We start from the raw sequence: 24935 nt of genomic DNA, 5'->3' as shown, positions 1-24935 counted from the left end.
AATATGAAGGAGAAGTTTCCACATAAATACCATCCAATCACTGTTTGATAGCACTTGTATAGCCACTTAGCATGCCACGTGTTAGTCAAACATGTGCCTCCAACTGAATGACACAGGTAGAAAGTTGAAACTGATGTACTAAGCTTTCCATAGATGATGCTATCTGTTATGCATGGCATTTTAAAATTGGCATGAATTTTGTACATCATGCCAGAAACTTTTGGAACTTGTGTTGTTATGTTCCATCGAGTCGTTTTCGACGCCTGGTGATTCTATGAACATACATTCTCCACTCAGATCTGTCCCTGGCCATATCTTTCAGAATTTCCAAGTGCATTCCAGTTGCTTCTTTAACTCCATCCACTCATCTAATTCTTGGTCTTCCTCTTCTCTTGCTTCCATCAACTTTAGCAAGCATCATCATCTTCTCCAGACTGTTGTCATTTGCTCTCATATGTCCAAAGTATGACAAATCTTGCTTGATGATCATAGCTTCGAGGAAGCAATCTCGCTTTATTCTGTCTATCACTGATTTATTGGTTTGCTTTGCAGTCCATAATAAGCGTCTCCAAACCCATAATTCAAATGCATCTATCTTCCTTCTTTCCTTTCTCAGGATCCAACTTTCACATCCATACAGTACCACAGGGAATACCACTGCTTTCACAATCTTGCTTAAATTTGTCATTGCTTTCTTTCCAAGTAATAATCTTCTTCTAACTTTTTCAGTACAATAACTCATCTTTATCAATTCGGGATCCTAGGATCACAAAATTGTTAACTGCTTCCATTTTTTCCCCATCTACTTCAAAATCATTAAGTTCGCATGTTGCCATAACTTTTGTCTTTTTGACAAAAGAACTTTCTTCTTTAACTTTCATAATAAGTTCCTCCATATCTTCTTTGCATTCTGCTAGCAAGGTGGTATCATCTGCATACCTCAAATTATTAATATTTTTCCCACCAATTTTAATTCCAACTACAGATTCCTCCAGCCCTGCCATTCTTAAAATGTATTTGCTGTATAAGATAAACAGGTACGGAGATAAAATACATCCTTGTCGCACTCCCTTTACCTGTTGTGAAATACTCAGTTTCTCCAAGATCTGTTTGGACAGTAGCTTCTTGTTCATAATAAAGATTCCTCAGAAGGATAATGAAATGCTCTGGTACTCCCATTGTTCTTAACACATTCCACAGTTTCACATAATCTACAGAATCAAAAGCCTTGCTGTAGTCAAGGAAACAAAGGTAGACATTCTTTTGATATTCCTGTGCTCTTTCTATTATCCATCTCACATTGGCGATTTGATCTCTTGTTCTTCTGCCTTTTCAAAATCCTGCCTGTTCATCTGGCATTTCTCTCTTCATGAATGGTTCCAATCTTTTCTGAATGATCTTAAGTAAGACTTTACTTGCATGAGAAATCAGTGCTATAGTTCTGTAATTTTTGCACTCTCTTGCATCGCCTTTCTTCAATAAAGGTATATAAACTGATTTTTTCCATTCACTAGGCCATGTAGTTGTGATCCAAATTCACTGACATAGAGCTGTTAAAATGTTAACTGCCTCTTCTTTCATGGCTTTGAGCAGCTCAATGGGTATTCCATCTCCTCCTGGTGCTTTCTTACTGGCTAGCTGTTGCAGTGCCCACCTCACTTCACCCTCCAGTGGTACTGGCCCTCCTGTGTATAATCCTGCTCTTCAAATTTCTCAGTAATTTCCTTTTTGTAAAGGGCTTCTGTGTACTCTTTCTTGGATGTCTGCAGCTTCTGTAAGATATCCTTTGTGTTTACTTTTCAATATTGTCACCTTGGCACTAAACTTCCCTGTTAGTTCTCTGATCTTTTTGAAAAGATCTCTTGTTTTTCCTTTCTTGTTTTGGTCTTCTATTTGTTGGCATTCCTGGTTAAAGTATTTTTCCTTGTCTCTTCTGGCTTGTTGTTGAAACTCTGCATTCAAATGCTACTATACTTCCTTCAAATTTCCTGTGGCCTTCATTATTTCTCCTTTCCTGAGCAGTTTTTCTGTTTTAATTATATCTTTAATCTTTTCCTTCATATTTATCCAATACTGAGTCTAATTTTAGTTTGTTACATATTTCTCTGCTTCTTTTTGTGTCCCAGAGAGTATATCCTGCTGCCCTTTGCAGAAATTTCATTTCTCCAGTTTCATTTGGAAGGCCTCAGTCAATTAAATTGTTTTCTGTATTAGCTAAAAACCAAACAAAATAAAGGTGCAGTGCGAAGAAATTTCATGCCACCTGAGGTATCGTTCAGTTAAACAATACACACTGTTTCTGATAGTCAAATAAACAAAACAGTCACATCTGGTTTCATTTTATCTTACAGTGTATTTTAACCTGTTATTAATTTCTTTTAATGATGCAATAGTCAGAATCACACTAGGCAAGAATTATAAGCATTGAAGAATATTTGAATTATTACTAGATAGAATCCTGTCCACTATCAGAGGTGTAACTAGCATATTTAGTTATATCATGACAATGAACATATCATTGCTGCTGTCTTGATGACATCACTAGTCTGTTCAATATACAATTAAAATAAAGTTTTTGCAGATGATATTCTATATGAGCAGTCATTTTTCATCCTTATTGAGAAGATTTGTGAGACATGCACCAGACTGCTATATGTTACTTTGATTGGTGTAATAAATAATTTTCGTAGTTTTGGTATCATGGTAGACAGTGCTGCATAAATACAGTAACGTCTAATATGCATGCCATAAAATGCTCTTCCACCAGTCATTTTTCTCCCTGATTTCGAAGACTAGCTTAAGAAACAATCTGCCCATTCTTCTGTCTACAGTCAGGTCTTTAAAACATACAGAGCAGTAACCAGATTTCTATCATTCTACACAGACAGCTCATAATCAGAATTTTTAGTAGTATTTGCTGAAGCTGTCCTTTCTTTCCAAACAGCATAATACGTGGTCAGATTCCACTGCTGAACTGCATGCCATAGATTGCATTGAACTTTATAAAAGCTGCACATATCAGAAGTGATCATTTTAACTCATTATAAGGTTTAATCGAATGGATACAGCACTGAGGAACAATAAAATATAAGTTTATTAGATCCTATATAAGACACCCTCAGGGATACAATCTCTGGTTGTATCCCTGATGGTGTCTTATTGGTTTAAACTCATTATAAAGTTTAATGGAATGAATACAGCAGAGAAACAATAAAATATAAGTTTATTAGATCCAATATTTTGTCTCTGTGACAGAGACATCACCTGGGATAATCTCAAAACTGTATAAGCACACACAAAAGAACTCAAAATAAGTGGAAAAAATTAGACTAAAATAGTCCTAAGAGCATAGTCCTAAGAGGCTTATTGTTTATTGTTTTGAGTTCTTTTGTGTGTACTCATACAGTTTTGAGATTGTATCCCAGGTGATGTCTCTGTGACAGAGACAAAATATTGGATCTAATAAACTTATATTTTATTGTTTCTCTGCTGTATTCATTCCATTAAACTTTATAATGAGTTTAAACCAGTACATAAGCCTAAATACTAGATCATTTATAGACTTATTTCACTACAGACTGATATAGTGAAGAAAATGTCTAAAGATAAGAATTAACTAATTAAGCTTATCAGCTAATTAGATTACTAAGCCAATATTTCTCCTTAGTCACTGAGGCATCTTCTTGGGCAGAAAGAAATATGCTAAAAGCACGTGCAAGCAGGCATACCATCAGGAAGGCAAATACAGACTGATTGTAAAAGGTGGGTTCCTACATTGTCCTCTATTGGTGCAGTGATGGAATCTTGCTGAAGGTCTCAAAATATTGGTCTCATAGAGTTTTGGCAATGAGATGCGGCCAAATAATCTGATTTAAATCTGTTTTGTATAAGAGAGAATTTTTTTTTTTTTTTACATTGTCCAGTGATCTGTATCCATTCATGTTCTTCCACCCTGGAACAGATGATTGACATAGTGTCTGTGTTCTTCTAGACAGATATTAGCAGTTTTTTTAGGTTGTCCAAAGGATGTAAGTTTGAAGGAGCAAGAGATATTATAGACCACAGGATGACTAGATAATGGAAGGATCTTTTGGTGAGCTGATAAGAATAATTAATTTTTGGTATGGCCAGAAGGAGAGCTATATGTTTATACATTTTTAAGAAATGTCTGCAATTTTTTCTGAGGTGCCCCAGATGTAGGGAGGATGGCAATGGAATTTTTTATGTTCTGGATTTTGGGAGGAGTTAGGTTTAGAGGATACATAGGCTGTGTTGATTTGAAGGGGAAGCCATTAGCTAACAAAGTATTTTGAATGTGATCAATTTCAGTGGAGAGGCTAGTCTGAGTAGATGGTTCCAGCTCTATTTGCTAAGATTTTGATAACACCATACTTCTGGGAGTGGGAGGATGGTGTTATCAAACCATCTATCACACCATTGGCCATACTTTTTTTCATCCAAATTTTCCCATAGCATTATTGTAGGTCTGTGATTTATTTCCTAATCCTCTGAAATATTTAATCACCTTAAATAATAAATCTTGAGAATAAATTTTCTAACAAGGTTAAATTTTCATATTGCATTTATGTTGAATATTCTAGTATTTATATTGTAATCAATTCACTTAATAACTAATTTATTATGGTTTCTAGGTATACTCAGTCACATAATTTGCTGATGCATGGCGGGATTAAGAAATCAGATTTCTCAGAGATGGTGGAGTCATCAACTGCTATGCTTAGGTAAGAACACCTCATTTAAAAAAAAAAAAAGTTTTGCATGAGTAGTGTCTTGTATTTGTAAATTGTGCTCAGTTTACAAAACCATTTAGAAAAAAAAAATTACTACAGATAATCTCCCTCTCTCTCTCTGTCACACACACATATGCATTTTGTAATAGCATGCTTTGACAGTGAGACCATTGATTATCACAATAATTGAACCCAGAATTGTTTCTGGCATATGTAGACATTATTTTGTTTTGCTTAATTTTGTAATTAAAATGATTCATTTGTTGAAAAAATATTTCAAATGCATCATTACACCATTTGACCATATAGACATTATGGTTGGCACCTCTTATAGTTATTTATATATAATACAGTTTATATTATATTGTTCAGACTTGAATTGTCAATACTTTGATTGTTTTCTTGTGAGAGACTGACATCAATCCAAGAACACTGTCAAGTGATGGTACGCTTACAAAAATCAATGTGTGCCAAAGGTATAGTGCATTATTTATATATATGTTAAAAATACCGTGCTATTTTAAACCCAAGTATTTTCTTACTTGGAAAATGGTTTTACTCCATTTTCCAAGTAAGCAAACAGACAAACAAGTCAAGTTTGCACCCCTACAAGTGTTGCAAGTCTAGCTGATCCAGCACGTAGTGCAAGACCAAGGCAACTCATGGTAAAAGTAGAATAAGCTCTGATCACTAATCTTAATATTTACCCTTAATGCAAAGCACATCTCCTGGAGGAGATGTATGATGCTTTGTATTAAAGGCAAGGAGCCACTACCCAGACCGGTTTCGACCTTTATTGAGGTCTCATCAGTGGGAGCCAGGCTAGAAATACCAAGATTTTAGTAATAATAAGTATTTAGCTTATAATATTTTACCAGAACAAGTTACCATAAGGTGTTTTAACCTTATTAAATTCGAAACAGTCCCTGTAGTGGCCCTTCCCTTCATGCATAGCATTATACATATCCACAAGGAGATGTGGTTAAAACACCTTATGGTAACTTATAAGCTCTGTATTACTAAAATCTTGGTATTTCTAGATGAATAAAGGTCGAAACCGGTCTGGGTAGTGGCCCCCTTGCCTTTAATACAAAGCATCATACATCTCCTCCAGGAGATGTGCTTTGCATTAAGGGTAAATATTATGATTAGTGATCAGAGCTTATTCTACTTTTACCATGAGTTGCCTTGGTCTTGCACTATGTGCAGGATCAGCTAGACTTGCAGGTGCAAACTTGACGTGTTTGTCTGTTTGCTTACTTGGGAAATGGAGTAAAACCAGGTTTAAAATAGCTTGGTATTTTTAACATTTATTATACCCAAGGTAAAATACTTTCTACATTTATATCTCCTCCTGAGATTTTTATTTAATAAGGTTAAAACACCTTATGGTAACTTGTTCTGGTAAAATACTTATAAGCTCTGTATTACTAAAATCTTGGTATTTCTAGCCTGGCTCCCACTAGTGAGACCTCAATAAAGGTCGAAACCGGTTGGGGGCTATTATAAGTTCACTCTCTTAAGGTTTTTGCCTTAAGGGAGCAATTTGAGTCTCCGGGGAAAGTGTTTTCCGGCACAGCCCGGTGAATGCTTTTCTTCGGAATATGAGCGGTTCTGCTTGGTGGTGGTGGTGGGTGGAAGGCCATCACTGAGTGGAGCCAACACTGAGATGGACGGTATTTCGCCCCCAATTGAGTGGCCTAGGGATCATCCGAATTTTTAGAGACGGCTTTACTTATTCATAAGGTTGAAACCGGTCTGGGTAGTGGCCCCTTGCCTTTAATACAAAGCATCATACATCTCCTCCAGGAGATGTGCTTTGCATTAAGGGTAAATATTAAGATTAGTGATCAGAGCTTATTCTACTTTTACCATGAGTTACCTTGTTCTTGCACTACGTGCAGGAACAAAGTAACTCAAGGTAACTACAATCAGCTAGACTTGCAACACTTGCAGGTGCAAACTTGACTTGTTTGTCTGTTTGCTTACTTGGGAAATGGAGTAAAACCAGGTTTAAAATAGCTTGGTATTTTTAACATTTATTATACCCAAGGCAAAATACTTTCTACACACACATATATATATATATATATATATATATACGTAGGCTGTTCAATAAGTAATAAGACTATATTTATACAGAAAACAGATTACCTTTAATCGTCATCATTTACATGGTATTTTTCAAAGTAACTAGCGTGAGACGCGATGCATTTGTCCCAACGTTGTGTCCACTTCTTAAACACATTTGAAAGTCTGTTTTTTGAGAGTTCTTTCAAAACTACCTCTGCAGCTTTTACACATGCTTTGTTGCTTTCGAAATGGCGGCCTCTTAATGGTTTCTTGAGCTGAGGAAACAGCCAGAAATCGCACGGTGCGAGATCAGGACTGTATGGAGGGTGTGGTAGGATATCTGTGTTGTTCTTCTGCATAACTTCCACTATTCAACCAGCAATATGTGGCCTTGCATTATCGTGGTGCAATAAGAAGCCATTCTTCAGCAATGGACGCTTCCTTTTGACGTGCTTGATGATAATCGCTGCTGTGTTGATCATTGTCTCTGTGATGGAAGTTGAAGGTCTTCCCTCACATTCAAGATCTTCCACATTTTGTCTTCCTTCCTTAAAAGTTTTATGCCAGCGAAAAACACTTGCCCTCGACATTGCTTCATCGTGGAAAGCTTCGTGTATCATGTTAAAAGTGTCTGATTCCGATTTTTGCAAATGCACACAAAATTTAATCGCATAACGCTGTTCCAAGGACACTTCTATTTCAAAGACTGGTCGTGCCGAAACAAGCTTGCGTTTAGTCACGTGACACTCTGGCACATCAGCCCGTATACGCCATCTATCAATCTCTTTTGTTAATACAGAGTTTTGCCACAGTAAAATTAGTCTTATTACTTATTGAACAGCCCACGTATTTTTTTTTGTTTAATTTTGCTTCTACAAATAGTTGAAATGAAACCAAAATTTAAATAATAAAACAAGTTTTAATAGAGATTCTGAATCCCAAATTTCATTAAATTCCATTAGCCAGTGCAGAATTATTAATAATATCAGGTTGAATCATTTTGTGAATAAAAATCATCTGATTAACACCAAATTTTAATCTCATGCATATCCTAAAGCTCAACCGACAGCATCATTTCTTTATTCCAAAGAAATTAATATTGTGATGAGTGGTTTCGCCACAGTAAAATTAGTCTTATTACTTATTGAACAGCCCACGTATTTTTTTTTTTTTGCTTAATTTTGCTTCTTCAAATAGTTCAATCGAAACCAAAATTAAATAATTAAACAAGTTTTAATAGAGATTCTGAATCCCAAATTTCATTAAATTCCATTAGCCAGTGCAGAATTATTAATAATATCAGGTTGAATCATTTTGTGAATAAAAATCATCTGATTAACACCAAATTTTAATCTCATGCATATCCTAAAGCTCAAATTTTATTCAATTCCATACATACTGAGCAGAATTATTTTTCACAGACTGCTTTCAATATATAATTTTCAGTATGCAATATTTTTCCCCTTGTGCCCCTGCAAATATTCAGAATGAAGCATTAATTGGAATGGCTTGACAAATTTTTGTAAGGGGTCTAAATAACAAAGCCCACTAAATTCTGTCTAACCAGTAGCCAGACTTTTCCCAGCGTTAAAGGTGTAAGAAAGCTATGCTACTTTTACAGAATAGCTTTCTTGCATTTTTTTTCTATGTTCTGTCACAGTGCCTGTTGTTTTGTCAAGAAACTTTTGATGTGGTTTCTTCTTTATCCAGACTGTCTCTTTAACTTCTTGAGTCTGTCTTGAAGGTTTTTATTTATTTATTTTTTTTTTTCCACTGAAGATAGCAAATTAAATATTTTATTAAACACATGAGGCTACTATTGTCAGAATCCAGCAGTATATGAAGCATTTTCAAACAAGTTTTAACTTGTGAATCTGAGAGTTTATTGAGTTATCAAACTTTGATCAAAGCTTAGCAACCTCAGATATGAAAGTGGTGAAATTAGGAGAGGAAACATATGATATTGATAGCAAAACAATATTAAATTCAAGGATATCAGAAAAGAGCTTCATATTGTTAATATTCAAGAATGTATAAGCAGAGCTAATCTAAATAATATCAATTTTTTTTCCTGAAATCTTCATTTTTAAAATATTCTACCATTGATACTATCTGTTTACTTTAATTGTATACAAAACTCATTTCTGTTGCTCAGTTTTTGATCAGCTGCATTATTTCTAATCCAACTTTTGACAAGTAGAATATTCTTATTCTCAGTTTTTACTATCTCCCTGTCATCTCTGATTTCTTTTTACAATACTCTTTCCTCCACTTCTAAGCTTTTTTTAGTAACTTCCAAAGCATTATGTTGTTTTTGTGATATTTGTGAGCACTGCTGATGCTCACAAGTGATGATAAGAACATTTTGATTTTTTTCACAGACTGCTTCAATAAATGTCTGTGGTGTTTTTATGTTTCCTATTCTTGCAAAGAAAGTTACTACATGCTTCCCTGATTGAGTCAGCGAAAGCTGCTCGACTTTTAAGATGTGTGTGTGTTTATCTCAATTGTGATATTCATTTTTGTCCTGCTCGAATTTAGACACAATTTTTACGAAAGATAGCAGATTAAATTTGAAAATAGATAATAAAATAAGAAAGACTAGTATCATCAGAAGCCAGTTGAATAAATGTATATAAAGAGAGAAATCAGGCCAGAATTGCAAGTTTGCAGTATATAAGACAATCTTCAAACAAAAAAAAAAGCCATTCCAATTGGAGGTGTGACAAATAATAGACTTTTATGGAACAAAGATATTGATTAGAAAGTGTAATGAAATTTTAGTCCTGTTAGACTGTGTTAAAGCAATTATTTTACTCAAAATTAAGATAAATTAACCTTTGATGTTTCAACCTCTATATCAAAGTCATCATCAAATTCCTGCCATGTACCCTCGAGGGGTGTACAGGATATGATAGTACTACATGAAAAATTTACATCATTACTAACTTCCTATCTACAATTTTCCTCCAAATCAGTCTATTACTTGTCAAGACTGCAACATTATCAGATCTTATATTTCTATCGTCTAAGGCACTTTGTACCGTATCAATTCACCTATATCTTGGTCTTCCTCTGAGTCATTTTCCTGCCAACCTGGCAGAGAACACTTGTTTTGCTAATATTTCTTCATCCATTCTGTTTAAGTGACCATACCACCTGAGATTAGCTCTGGTAATGCATTCCTGGATGCTGACAATGTCAAGTTCTTTCCTAATATCCTAGTTTTTAACATGATATTGCCATTGATGCCATTTGTTTATGCCTCTAATCTTTCTCAGGACTCTCATATCTGCGGTCTTTAGTCTTTGGTCAGGTGTTTTACTTCTGACCCAGCTCTCAAATCCATAAGTTAAAATTGGTTTGAACACTGTCTTGTATACAGCTAATTTAGTGTTCCGACTCATTTCTCTCTTATTCCATATGAATTTATTCAACTGACTTCCTACCATACCAGCTTTGTTGATTCTGTTGTCTATTTCCATATTTAATTTACCATCTTCACTAAAAATCGTGCCTAAGTAGCTGAAATGTTTTACTTGTTCCATAGGTTCCCCGTTCACAACAGAGTTGACATTTTCAACGATTCTACCTATTTTCATTGTCTTTGTCTTTTTAATGCTGACCTTCATACCATATCTATTACAACAGTTATTCAATTTAGTCAGGGAATCTTGCAAACTTGTAGGGGATTTATTTAGAAGTATAACATCATCCGCATAAAGCAAAGAGCTGACATTAACATCTCGAATTCTGATATCATGTTTAATACCATTTTCCTTCCTAATGTGATCCATATAGATAATGAATAACAGAGGGGATAATGTACATCCTTGTCTCACACCAGATTTAACATTAAACCATCTTCCTGTACTTCCTTCAATTCTAACTGCTGACTTACAACTCAAATAAAAATACTAAGTATTGCTTGATATAATGCCCCATTGACACCATATAACTGTAACGTGTTGAACAGCTTCTCTCTTGGCACCTTATCATATGCCTTTTCCAAATCGACAAAACTTAAATACAGATCTTTGTTATATTCCCATGATTTCTCCACTATTTGTTGTAAAGTGAAGATCTGATCCTGACAGCCTCTATTTGACTTGAATCCAGCTTGTTCTTCACCAAGCTTTTCTTCCACAATTCTTCTCAACCGTTTCTCAAGTATACTTGCATAGATCTTATCAGGAACACTCAGTAGAGAAATACCTCTGTAATTGTCACATTCAGTTTTATTTCTACTCCAATCATCGGGAATTCGTCCCTCTGTCCAGGCATTCTGAACTATGCAGTGCAGCCACTGTAAGACTTTTATACCACCGTACTTCAGTATTTCTTGTCGAATATCATCTACTCCTGCTGCCTTTTCACATTTCAAGCCTTTGATGGCTTTTTCTACTTCAAGTATGGATATGTATTCCTGACCACATGCCTGGTCAGTGTTTTTTACCACTCTGCTGTCCTCACTGCTTGTTTCATTTAGCAATTTTTCAAAGTAATTACTCCATACTTCAAGGATATATTTTTCTCCCATTTTCATGTCACCTTTATCATCTCTAACTCCTTTTACAGCACTCTTTTCTCCATAGTCATCATCAGGAATACATACATATGAACTAAAACACAAGCTACATCACAATACGTATTAAGTAAGCCATAACATAACTGCTTCGTTAACAGTTTCCATAGCCTGACCTCTGGTGAGAGAAAGAAAGAAGGGAAGAGTTAAATTTTAAAAAAATTATTATATAAAATAAATAAAAATAATAATAAAAGTGGAACTACATCAATTGCTACTCATTAACTTCTCTACATCTTGTAATCTTTAGGTTCTGTTTTTTGTCCACTGACACAGGTTTTCTTATGTTTGGATGGTTTTGGTGTTCTGATGTTCTACACATGAATGCTATATGAGTTGCAAATGAGTCTTCTAATTATTGGAATTGCTAATCATTCTTTTTGAAATTCGGATGATGAATCACCATCTCTCATGCTTCTTTGAATTTTCTTTCATACTACGTTTTTGGCACAATGTAGGGACTAAGTGCATTTCCAATCATTTCTGTAGTATGTTTGAAATGCATGATCAGAAAGGTATGATTTTCCCATAATGAAGAAATTCAATGTGTTTGTGTTCATCTTTTCTTATTGGGAATATGCATCCTGTTTCTCCTATGTAAGGTAAATTACAGGTGCAGTGGATTTTGTATATCCCTGGGTAGACAAGGTAGGGAAGGGAATCTTTAGAGGAGCTGAGTAGATTTTTTAGTTTTGTGAGTAGTTTGAATGTCACTTTAATATTGCATGTACGCAGTGTTCTGTCTATTTTTTCAGTCTAATGTATGGAACAGCTATGGCATTGTTGTAATCCTTTTTATATCCTGTTAATTGTTTTTTGTTAACCGTTTTTATGTTGTAGCCATTCTTTATAAAGCTTTTGCTTATAACTTGTTACTCATTCTTCAGAGGCTGCTCATCAGAGCAAGTTGTTAGGGATCTATGTTTGAGGTTATTGATGACACTTGGTTTTTGTGCTGGATGGTGGTAATGAGTCTTTGTGTATGTATCAGCTTTTGTGTAGGTTTATGGTAGACAGTGAAGAGGAGAAGATGTGACAAGTGTGCTTAGAAAAGAAAGAGTACTATTTTCAATCTTGAAGGTAAATTGGATGCATTTGTGTTGTTTGTTCAGGTGGCTTAGGATGTATTTCAAGTTTGGTGACCATGGAGCCAAATGGCAAGTATATCTGAGCCAAACTTAGGGTTTTTAGATGTTGAATCTAGAGCTCGTTACCCAAAGTCTTCCATATAACTTTGGCCGTAACAATGGCCATACCTTCTTTTTTAGGTAGAAATTATTTTGCTACCCACCAAAATTACTGGAGCAGAGCGCAAGGGCAAAGAGGGTTGTAATATTAAGTGAAAATTTGTTCTTTTAGGGGAAGAATCATGTCATTAATTGGAACATTCATGAAAAGGGCAGTTACATCAAAGCTGGCTAATAAATCTTTATTGTTCAGTGTGATGGTCTTAATTTTGTTGATGAAGGGTTATGTATTTTTTTTTTTTGTATGAGGGGGAATGACCCTGCTAACTCCTTGAGTGCTGCCAGTAGTTTCTTGGGTAAGTGATAATTAGGGCTGTCAACTCCTTCACCTATCGGTCATTGTGGTGTGGTGCATTTATTTTGTATATTTTTGGCAGACTGTAAATTCTAGGAGTGCAGACATAATGCAGTACAGACTGTATGAAAAAGAAAATGGCATATTTAATTAAATCAGTTATCACTGACAGAAACTGTTAAAAAGCTATTTCTACAGCTATTACTTTACTATATATAACCTTATTATAGATATTTCTTTTCTCGGATTGCTATTGCTTGAATGAATCATCTTAGTTTTTATTTAGAAGCATTTCATCTGTTTTAGTCACCTTTGTCTCAGCAACACCTGCTCTATCTACATGATATTACTGCACTTCCTCTGCTTGCTCCACCCCTTTTAATACCATTGATGTTTCTTACATTGACGGTACTTTTTCCCCCCCCAACAGAATTTGAGGTTCCCTAATGAAAACAGTTGAGGGGGAACATTGTTAAACCAGAGAATATTCCTCACTTGCATAAAATTTGATATGTAGTATCCTCAAGCTCATAGTTGTGGATGAAGCCAATACAAAATACAGTTTAGTTGGCTAAGTATCCCAAATTTCCTCTCCTTTCTCGTTTATTTAGCATTATGGTAAATACCTAATAATGGACATAGGAAGGAGAATATTGATGATTGGTTTTGAAGTCTCAGTCAATTCTCTGCATTCTTTGCCAAGAATTGACTGGGATAGGCTGTGTGGAGGTCATCTTACTGTTAATCACTGCCTAAATGATATAAAATAAAATATAAAAAAGGAATAATTTATGAATAAATATATAATAAACTGGGGTGCTTAAGGGTCAAAGCTGTATAACTGAGAGAAGACCTCCATGTAGCCTTTAAAGGAATGTAGAGAGCTGATTTGGACTTCTGACCTAATGTCCAATTTTGACCTTCTCATGGTACACCCTGTTAGGTATCTAAATGGATACTGAATGAATGAGGACAGGCTGACAATTTGGGATTTTGCTGACCAAATTATATTCTTATTGGCTTAAACTACAATGTAAAATGATGTTACAACATTACAGAAGTTCATGCAGGTGGGGTGTTGCCTGGTTAAACAAGGGCCCGTTGTTTTCGCCAGGGAACCAGGGCGAAGCGAACGGCAAATAGTCAGATACTGAAACAAATCCTGAAACACATCCCTACTCAATATCACCAGAGTTCAATATTGGTACTAGCAACATAAGAAGCCTGAATAGTAAAGCAATGAAGCTGACTGAGGAATTGGATAAGTACCAGATCAACATAATAGGGTGACTGAAACAAAAAAGACAAAAACTGGTGAGATCTTTCTAAGCAATAAATACAAAATGTTATAATTCAGGCAATAACAATCAGGGAAAAGAAGGAGAAGCTATAGTATTCAGCACTAAATACGAGGCTAATCTTGAATGGTTGGCAGTGATGTGGGCAAATATCAGAATGGGGAACTGGATAATGAGACTTATTTGTGCCTATGGCCCACAGAAGGTTCTACTAAAATAGAAGTGGAGTAATTTTTTGAGGCTTTAGAGAAAGCAACTGACACAATGAAAAAGGAAAAAGTTGGTCCTTGTTGGGGATCTAAATAGCAGAGTAGGAAATGATTGTCAGACATACAAAAATATTTTGGAAAAAGAGCAAAGTTAATAATAATGGCAAATACCTGTTGGATTTCTGCTCAGGATATGGACTATTTATTACTAACACAATGTTAAAACATAAAAAATGTGCACAAATTCACATGGAGAGAAGATGCAAGGAATAAGAAAAGTCTCATTGACTATGTTATTGTTGATAGTGATGTTTTCTCCCAAGTGCAGGACAACAGAGTGTACAGAGGATTTGAAATTGGAAGTGATTACTATTTAGTCTTGAGCAGGATAAAATTGAATTTCATATCGAAAAGAATGACATGTAAGAAAGTTTTAAAGCGAATAAAGGTTGAGCAGCTCTCAAATGTGAACTATAGACTAAAATACACAAAGATTATTGAAGAAAAAATGAAAGAGTTTGAGAACAGGAATCAAACCTTGGAGATTCAGTGGCAAGCCTTGAAGAAAATCCTGATTGATTCAGCTAAACAAGCATGTGGTGAAGTTGTCTGCAAGGAGAGAAAATCAGAACTCCATGGTGAATATAGGTAGTTAAAGAGGCAGCGAAGGAAAAGAAGAAAGCATATCAGAAGTTCCTGGTGAATAAGTCAGCTTGTGCTCTTAGAGAATACAGAAACAAAAATGTAAGAAAGCTAAACACTGTAAAACTAGCTAACAAAAGTCATGGGAAGACTTTGGTAAGAACATACTATCCTATCCTTCTCGTCCGTCCTAGAATGGGTTGAGTCCCCTCCCAATGAGAGGTTACTGGCGTATTAATGCAGCTGGTTCGCCACTCCTCTGCTGCATTCCCTAAGGGTGATATTCATGACTGTAATCCATGTATGTTCACTGGACTGGTTTGCCTGCTTGAGGGAATATAAACCCCAGATAAACGCAGGGGGGGGGGGGGGGGGGGGCTGCTATCCATTCCCAAGACTGGCTAACTTGGCTATGACTGAGGAAGATCCTGAAGCTCCTCACGTCTTCGATGGGAATCGAACCTAGGACACTCCTTTCCCAGGCATATGGTTGCGGAGCGCATAGCCACTAGGCTAACCACGCAGACTGGTAAGAACATAGAAAATAAATATCAGAAAGTGGGCAAGATATTCTGGAGGCTGTTGAAAAAGTTCAGAAATTGAGAAAAGAGTGCTGTAATAAGAATTAGAGATGATAAAGGTGACATGAAAACTGGAGAAAAAGATATCCTTGATGTATGGACTAATTACTTCGAAAAATTGCTAAATAAAACAAGCAGTGATAGCACAGTAGTAAAAATACATTCAACAGAACATACAATCAGGAATATATATCAGTACTTGAAGTAGAAAAAGTCATCAAAAGCCTGAAATGTGGAAAGGCAGCTGGAGTAGATGATATTTGACCGGAAATGCTCACGTGTGGAGATGACTTGGAGAAAGGGACGAATTCCTGATGATTGGAGTAGAGCTCTCATAGTACCCATATATAAAAAGGGATATAAAACTGAATGTGAGAATTACAGAGGTATTTCTCTACTGAGTGTTCCTGGTTAGATTTATGCAAGTATACTTGAGAAACAGTTGAGATGGATTGTGGAAGGGAAGCTTGGGGAAGAACAAGTTGGATTCAGGCCAAATAGAGACTGTCAGGATCAGATTTTCATTTTACGACAAATAGTTAAGAAATGATGGGAATATAACAAAGCTCTGTATTTAAGTTTTGTATATCTGGAAAATGCATATGACAAGATGCCAAGAGAAAAGCAATTCAAAATGCTACAATTATATGGTGTCAATGGGGCATTATATCAAGCAATACTTTGTCTTTATTTGAGTCAGCAGTTTGAATTGAAGGAAGTACAGGAAGATTGTTTTGATGTTAAATCTGGTGTCAGAAAAGGATGCACATTCATCCCCTCTGTTATTCATTATCTATGTGGATCACATTATGAAGACAAGTGGTATTAAACCTGATATCAAAGAGATGTTAATCTCTTTGATATCAGGTTTAATACCACTTTTGCTTTATGCGGACGATGTTATACATTTAAATAAATTCAATACAAGTCTGCAAGATTCCCTGACTAAATTGAATAACTGTTGTAATAGATATGGTATGAAGATCAGCAATAACAAGACAAAGGCAATGAAAATAGACAGAAGCACTGAAAATATTAACTGCATTGTGAATGGAGAACCTATAAAACAAGTAAAACATTTCAGCTACTCAAGCACAATTTTTAGTGAAGATAGTAAATTATTAAACAGAATGGGCGAGGAAAGATTGGCAAAACAAGTGTTCTCTGCCAGGTTGGCAGCAAAACGACCCAGAGGAAGACCAAGATATAGGTGGATTGATACGGTACAAAGTGCCTTATACGATAGAAATATAAGATCTGATAATGTTGGAGTCTTGACAAGTAACAGACTGATTTGGAGGAAAATTGTAGATAGGAAGTTAGTAATGATGTAGTTTTTTTCATGTACTACTATCATATCCTGTACACCCCTTGAGGGTACATGGCAGGAATTTGATGATGATGATGATGATGATGGTAAATTAAATATGGAAATAGACAACAGAATCAACAAAGCTGTTATGGTAGGAAGTCAACTAAATAAATTTATATGGAATAAGAGAGAAATTAGTCCAAACACTGTATTAGCTGTATACAAGACAGTGTTCAAACCACTTTTAACTTATGGATTTGAGAGCTGGGTTAGAAGTAAAACACTTGACCAAAGACTAGATACTGCAGATATGAGAGTCCTGAGAAAGACTACGGGGCATGAACAGATGGCATCAGTGACAAGGATATTAGGAAAGAACTTGACATTGTTAGTATCCAGGAATGTGTTAGCAGAACATGGTATGGTCACTTAAACAGAATGGGAGAGTAAAGATTAGCAAAACAAGTGTTCTTTGCTAGGTTGGCGAGGCTATCTTTGCCAGAAGAAGACAAAGATATAGGTAAAAAGTTCTTTAGAAGATAGAAATATAAGATCTGATAATTAGAGTCTTGACAGGTAACAGATTGATTTGGAGGAAAATTGTAGATAGGAAGTTAGTAATGTAAGTTTTTCATGTAGTACTCTCATATCCTGTACACCCTTTTTGTACTGTCATGTACACATGTGTTGTGTACAGGATATGATACATGTAAGGAATTTGATGATATATAATAAAATATATGTGTTTATTATTATTGTTGTTGTTGTTTTTTAAATTTCAACTGCTCAGGTCACAAAATCTGGAGCATGAAATGCATATGTGAACAAGTGTTAATGAGAAAGAAGGAACCTGGTGATATTTTTTAAAATGCTGAAAAATGAAAAAATAGTGTGGGTGAAGGCTGTTTGAAGAAGCAGAGTTGAAGGAGAAAGCTATATGCTTAGAGGGATAGCAGAGGAATGATGGTGGCAATTCAATAGAGTAGATTCTGTGAAAATATATGTAGAAAAAGAATAATGTATAAACAAAACATCTGTGAGACTGAAAGGAGTTATATATTAAGCAGATTACCCTCTTCTACATCCCAAATATTGAAAATAGTATATAGTGTTAGAAGAATGAGCCTCCATAGCTCAGCATTATTAATGATGATGCCCTTCAGCTGGAAAGACCTGGATTTGAATCCTGTCTAGGATGCAGAGAACCTTTATTAGGGCTGTTCAACAGAAGGTGAGTTTGCAGGTTTTTCATCCTGCAAAACAGACAAACCAGCTAGAAAAACACATAAATTATATATATATATATATATGTGTAGAAAATATTTTACCTTGGGTGTAATAAATGTTAAAGATACCAAGCTTTTTTAAACCTGGTTTTACTCCATTTCCCAAGTAAGCAAACAGACAAGTAAGTCAAGTTTGCGCCTGCAAGTATTGCAAGTCTAGGTGACCCCACGTAGTGCAAGTCAAGGCAACTCATGGTAAAGGTGGCTAAGCTCTGATCACTATTCTTAATATATTTACCCTTAATATTTAGGGTAAATATTAAGAATAGTGATCAGAGCGTATCCACCTTTACCACGAGTTGCCTTGACTTTAAAATAGCTTGGTATCTTTGACACATATATATATATATATATATATATATATATATATATATATATATAGGTGAGAAATAGTATTTTGAATGGAAGAGGATACCAGATTTTTTTAGGATGCTGAAGAGGCTATGGACATAACGTGTTTGTGCCAGGAAATTCCAGAAGTGTAAATCAGCACTAGCATCAGAAGAGAAATCTGATCTTAACTGTAGAGTTAATGGAAAGTGAAGTAAGTTTTTTTTACAAGAAATAACAGGTCTTTGTTTAGCAGCATGAATTTCACTTGACTTTCCTAATCTTGCTAGAGAATATCAGAAAGTCAGTGTTTGAAACATTGGTTATGAAAGATCTTGAACTTCGAATTGTCTCAGTACTGCAAATACTCAAAATGTCTTCAATGAAGAGCACTCCAAAAATTATTAGACAGTTATATCCTTTCCTCCAGAAACTTAGATATTATAATCCTAGACCATCCTGGATCTATATAAAAAAATACACAAGTAGAATTCACAAATAGAGTATTCATTCCCCTACTTACAAAACAGCCAAATACTCTACTATCTAGCATCTGTATATAACCTGAAACGTGATACATTTTCATTTCTTTTCTTACTGTAAGGGAAAGGACTTGTCATGTATTGTTGGAAATTTTGTACTCTCAATACTGCATTCTTCTTGTCCAAAGGGGTTTTACTCTCAGCCTTTAAACTCTCCATATCCAATTGTTCTTTACATCTCTTTTTTGGATTACCTCTGTACCTTTTCATTACAGGATTGTAATTAAGTATTTTATACTCCAGTAATTTGGAGTATTGTTTAAAAGATATTTTACTATATGATGCCAATAACTTTGATGGTGTTAACATTCAGCTGTATAACTACAGAGCAATCAGTGCAGCTGTAATTAAAGCATGCTTAATGGAGAAAAATAAAACCCATTGAAAAATGAATTATAAGAATTATGTTAATTCTCTTTCTAGGGATGGTTGTCATGCCTTTTTTGAAACACTTAAAGCACATAATGTTCCTCTTCTAATCTTCTCAGCTGGTCTTGGAGATTTGGTGGAAGAAGTTCTTCGTTACAATAATGCCCTATATAATAACATGAAATTTATTTCCAACTATATGGAATTTGATGATGAGGTATGTATTTTATCTTATTGAATGGACTGTAAAGCTCTTTTGATTAACATAGATGAATTTTAATGTTTTAATTTATTTTTACCTATAGCATGGATGAAATTTTATGCATTCTGAAATGATTTGCGTATGTGATTATCTTCCATACTATAATCTGTCTTTACCGATGGTCTGTCCTTTTAATATCACTAATTTCATATTATTTTCTAATTATATTCTAACTGGTGAATTTTCCACATCAAATTTTTAGGCTTTCAAATCTTATATTATCACTTGTTTATTATTTTATTTATTTTTTACTCCAATTCTCAATATTCTCCACCCAGCTCCCTCTGTCTTCTCCTAAAGTTTGGTCTATCAAATTTAAATGTGATACTAACAAGTCCTTATTTATTATTTTAATGTATTCTATCTGTCCTTTTAAGTGAATTAAGATTTGCTTAATTCATATGAAATCCTAATTTCTCTGAAACTCATTTCATAACTTAAACCATAAAATTTCTTAAGTTGGTTACTTTGTGGCCATCAGGCACCATTACAAAAACCATTCCCATACATTCACTCAGTGTGAATTTATGGTCTTCCTAAAATACGCAAAAATAACCTACCACTTTATTCAATAGTTGAAGATATCAACATCCCAAAAAAACTAGAATCAAAAATCAAGAAGTTGGTAGGTCGTTCCCTCTTCTATATAAAAGGCACATATCACCTTATAAACAAAATTAAGAACATCACACTCAACAAAAACAATTTATTATTCAGTTTTAACATATCTGCCCTTTTCACAATTATCCCAAACAGTGTGACATAATTTTTCTTTTACAAGACAGTTGCTGTCCGATATCATGATCTTCTTTGTCTATTTACTGTATTCTACTTACTTTATGTAGCATAATACTTTTGAGCTACAAAAAAAAAAGAAGGTACAGCCATGGGCTTGCCACTATCCCCTTGTGTTGTCAACTTTTATGTAGAAGCAGTTAAGCAACATGTTCTAGATTCCTCTTGTTCTAAATCCAAAGTTTGTCTGACACCTTATTGATATTTTCATTATTTGGTCCCATGGCTCCCAAACTTTAGACACTTTCCTCAGTCATCTGAATAAGCATCACAAACACATACTAGATTTACTGCTGAAATCTCATCACACATCTTTTTTTCATCAGTCATCCTTCTTGTCTTGTACACCTATCCATACCAGCCAGTATATAGTGTATGTTAGAGACAGACTCTTACCACTACTACCAAACACAAAACTAGATATCATTAACATCCTCGAAAACAGAGCAGTAAATATTTGCTCCAATGAATAAGCTCTTAGCATGAATTAGAAAATTATCAGCAGTATTTTATAAACAGTGGCTGTATCAAAAAGACTATTGACAAAATTCTTTATAAGACTGAATCTATAAATAAAAATAAATTAGATTTTCAAACCTTAGTCATGCCATACATTAAAGGGTTAATGAAAAAATAAATAAACAAAATGCAACACAAATACAATTTTAATGCTTTATATCCTCTACAAAATGAAAGAATTTGTTTATTACCTCAGAAGATCCTTCTCCTTTTTGATCATGCTCTGAATTATCTACACAGAATTGACAGGAAAAGTATCTGTTTCCTGGTATGAGCTCAAATTAAAAAAACAAAAAGCTCATGAAACTATGATCACTCTAATCTCAACAATAATAATGGTCTAAAAATCTCAAGAATTTAAATTGCATTCATCATCCATACCACAACTTTTGTTCTAACATGTTATAATAATTAGGACTGTAGGTCTTCAGCAATCTGTTGCTCCAAGACTCTAGTCACTAATAACTTCAGGAATAATTTGATAATAACAAATCTCAGTCCTAATTTTAAATATTGATTAGGTCACCATTGAAGCTTTAGTATTTAACAGTATTTTTCATTAATGGATAATTTGATCTCTGGCCATGTAATGGCGTTTTTTTTGCCATAGTTAAGACTAGAGGTAACAGGTAACCAAATCAGTGATGCTTTTGTATCGACACACTTTTATCATCTGGTATGCCAGAATTTTTCTTTTTCAGTTAATAACACAGATTCGAATCTGGGATGTTGTAAAATTAAGTTTAACTTAAGAGTTAAAGAGATAGAGTCAGAGATAAAATAAATTCAAAATTAATATCTTTGTTTACAAACAAATAATAGCGTAAATTTAGATATTGCATGAGTATAACAGTCTGTGTGTAAAAAAAATTTATTTCACAAGTGCTGTACACAAACCTGCATTAGAAATAAAACAAAATCTAGAGAGAAAAGAGTTTACAAACTTAAAAGAACAAAAACATCAGACAAGATTTCCAATTTCTTCTTTTTAAGATGACAGGATTTGATAAGAACACACAAGCAAAAGCAGTTATCTTTAAACTTGTCAAGCACAGTTTCTTCAGTGGCCATTGAAATATAATTAACTCATACCTGTTTTTCTTTGAAAACAAAAATAAATAATTTGTGCACAGCCTTGAGTAGGATAATAATATTTATTCTGTCATGTCTTCTTTAACATATTCCTTGTTGTAATTCTTTAGAATACAAAGATAATTTTAAATCCCCCCCCCCCTTTTTTTTTTCTTCTTCTGGACACTGATTTTTTATCCTTGAGCACAAAAAATTCACTTTTGTGTTCAAAATGTTTAACTAGAATAAGTTTGCTGCTTAATGTATCAAAAGGAACTGTCTGTTGCTTCAGAAGAGAAATATATAATTCTTCTTGTCACTTTTATTTACACTCCAACTTTCCTTCTTTCGAAAGAAATTTATCTGTCGATTCTGGGATGACTGTTTCTCTCATAATACTCTTTTCCACCTTTCTGGCTTAAGAAACGCATATATAATTTTTTACTTTAAATTATATTTTTTTTGCTGAACTTCCAAATTTCAGATCCTATTCTCTTTTAATCAACAACTATTCTATTTTTCTCTCATATATCAGCTTCCTATTTGGAAATACAATCTTTGCACAAACACACTACTGTCTGGTGTGGCAAAACAAAAGTGAATCACCACTTATTGTGTAAACAAGACCACAGTTCTTTATTAGGATAAAAATCACATGAGAAAGTTCAATATTTTCTTCTTTCAAGTTTTTTTTTTTTTAAGTTTACCTTGATGGACCTGTGATTTCAGTTAGGATTTCTCCATGACTGCAGGGCTTAAAAAGTACAGCTATTCCTGTCTTGGGCCTTTCTTCTCCATTTTCTTCCAACTTTCTTAATCATTGGGTTTTCCCACCTTAAGGCTGGTCTTCCAGGTTTCCGTTTGGTATCGCTCAGATACCAATTTGTTACTCTGACTGTCCATCTGTTGTCTCTCATTCTGGTGAGATGTCCTGCCCATCTACTTTTGCTGTTGTAGATTGTTTTTATTACATCTTTGAGTCCAGACTTCTTCCTGATTTCTGTGTGTCTCACATGGTCTATTTTATTTATATTGCACATTCTTCTTTCTATTGCATGTTAAGTTGTTATTAAGCTTTGTTCTTCTTTTAAAGTTGTGTTCCATGTTTCACTGCCATAAGTTAATGCTGGTAGGATGTGACTATTGAAAAGTGGGCTCTTATTTCTATATCTATGTTTTGGTTGGTGATTATTGATTTTATTTTGTTGAATGCTATCCAAGCAGCTCTTTTTCCCCTTGCTATTTCATTTATGTCGTTATTCATTTTTATGGACTGTCCGAGGTAGATGTAATCTTCAACTTTTTCAATGGTGTGGAATTCTAGAGTGATTATGTAATCTTTACAGTGTTCGTTTTTCATCCATCTTGTTTTGTCCGGATGTATTTCCAATCCAATTTTTCGGCTTATGTCATTCAGCATTGATTCTAATAGTTCAGAGGAGTGAGATATTAATACCACATTGGCGAATAATAGGATATTTAACATTTCACCATCAATGTTTATTCCCCCTTTCATTCAGTTTTTCGAATGATGCTGTCCAGAGTAGATGTGAAGAGATTAGGGGATAAGACATCACCCTCTACTTAAGTTAATTTTAATCAGGTGATTGAAAAGAGTGATATTTGTTGATAGAAATATCATATAAGGAGTAAAAGTAGATTTATGCTATTTCTACTCCTTGTTTTATTAAAGCTTGGAATACTACATTATGTTCAGTGTCAAATGTCTTTTTAAAATCTATAAAAAGAAGACATTGGAATCTTGTATTCTTTGCATCTTTCTGTTAGTTGAGTAATAGTTTGAATGTGGTCTACTGTCGAAAAGCCTTTTTTGAAACCAGCCTGTTCTTTGCAGCTATTTTCATTGATGGAGGTTTGTATTGTGTGTAGGATGACTCTGGCGAATAATTTGTGTGTGTGTGATAATAGACAGATGGGTCTGTAATTACTTATGTCTTCCTTATTACTTTTTTATGCCGCATTATGTTTTCCATTCAGTAGGTGCTTTTCTTAATTGTATATATCAAGTAAATCTTTCTGCTAGAGCTTTAAAGAGTACTTGTCCACCCATTTTTAATTCGTCGGATTTTATACCGTCAATTCCTGGTGATCAGTCATTTTTCATATGGTGAATAGCCATTTTTACTTCTTCAGGTAGGATAGATGGCAAATAACATGGTGGCAAAACAAAAGTGAATCACCACTTGTTGTATAAACAAGACCACAATTCTTTATTAGCATGAAAATCTCATGAGAAAGTTCAATATTTTCTTCTTTCAAGTATTTTTTAAGTTACAAAAATAAAACTAAATCTGAGGCGAGATCTTTTTATATTAATAAATATCACAGTTAAACAATTTGTAGTAGACCGTTACTATACAGATTTTTTATACAAAACATTACTAAAGAAATTTTTAATTACAAGTAATGTATTATAATTTTACATTTAGTGAAATGTTTCATATATAATAAAAGTTGCCCTTTCCTTTTTTATTTATTTATTCAAACTTGACCATCACTAAAAATTAAAAAAAAAAATTAAGATAATCTGATATAACTATTGTTGGATATTATATACAGGGTGTCCCAAAATTCACGCAAGATTTAAATTTAGCCATTTGTGCGGTAAAGTGTTGCCAACGAGAAAAAAAAAGACAGCGTGACAGCTGACATTTCAGGGTTATTAAAAATGATCACACACAGCGAAGAGAGTTCGTTGAATGGATTATGGAACAACAACAAGTGGATGCTTATTTTTCGAACAAAAT

At 34.3% G+C, this 24935-nt stretch overlaps 1 protein-coding gene across 1 annotated transcript in view; it reads left to right on the top strand.

Annotated features, from left to right (window-relative positions):
• The window catches only part of LOC150108112 (cytosolic 5'-nucleotidase 3-like), a 133776-nt gene that overhangs the window by 99275 nt on the left and 9566 nt on the right, over nucleotides 1–24935 (top strand). The window contains exons 6-7 of the mRNA XM_090390601.1: nucleotides 4653–4742; nucleotides 19575–19737. Coding sequence (XP_090246727.1) covers nucleotides 4653–4742; nucleotides 19575–19737 — 253 coding nt within the window. The remainder of the gene's footprint in view (nucleotides 1–4652; nucleotides 4743–19574; nucleotides 19738–24935) is intronic.

Source organism: Typopeltis vanoorti, chromosome 3 (assembly GCF_054136105.1).
Source record: "Typopeltis vanoorti isolate ZY-2024b chromosome 3, IOZ_Tvanoo_1.0, whole genome shotgun sequence".
In the NCBI taxonomy this organism is placed as follows: domain Eukaryota; kingdom Metazoa; phylum Arthropoda; class Arachnida; order Uropygi; family Thelyphonidae; genus Typopeltis; species Typopeltis vanoorti.
The sequence above is the reverse complement of the archived record's forward strand: the minus strand, read 5'-3'. Positions and strand labels throughout refer to the sequence as shown.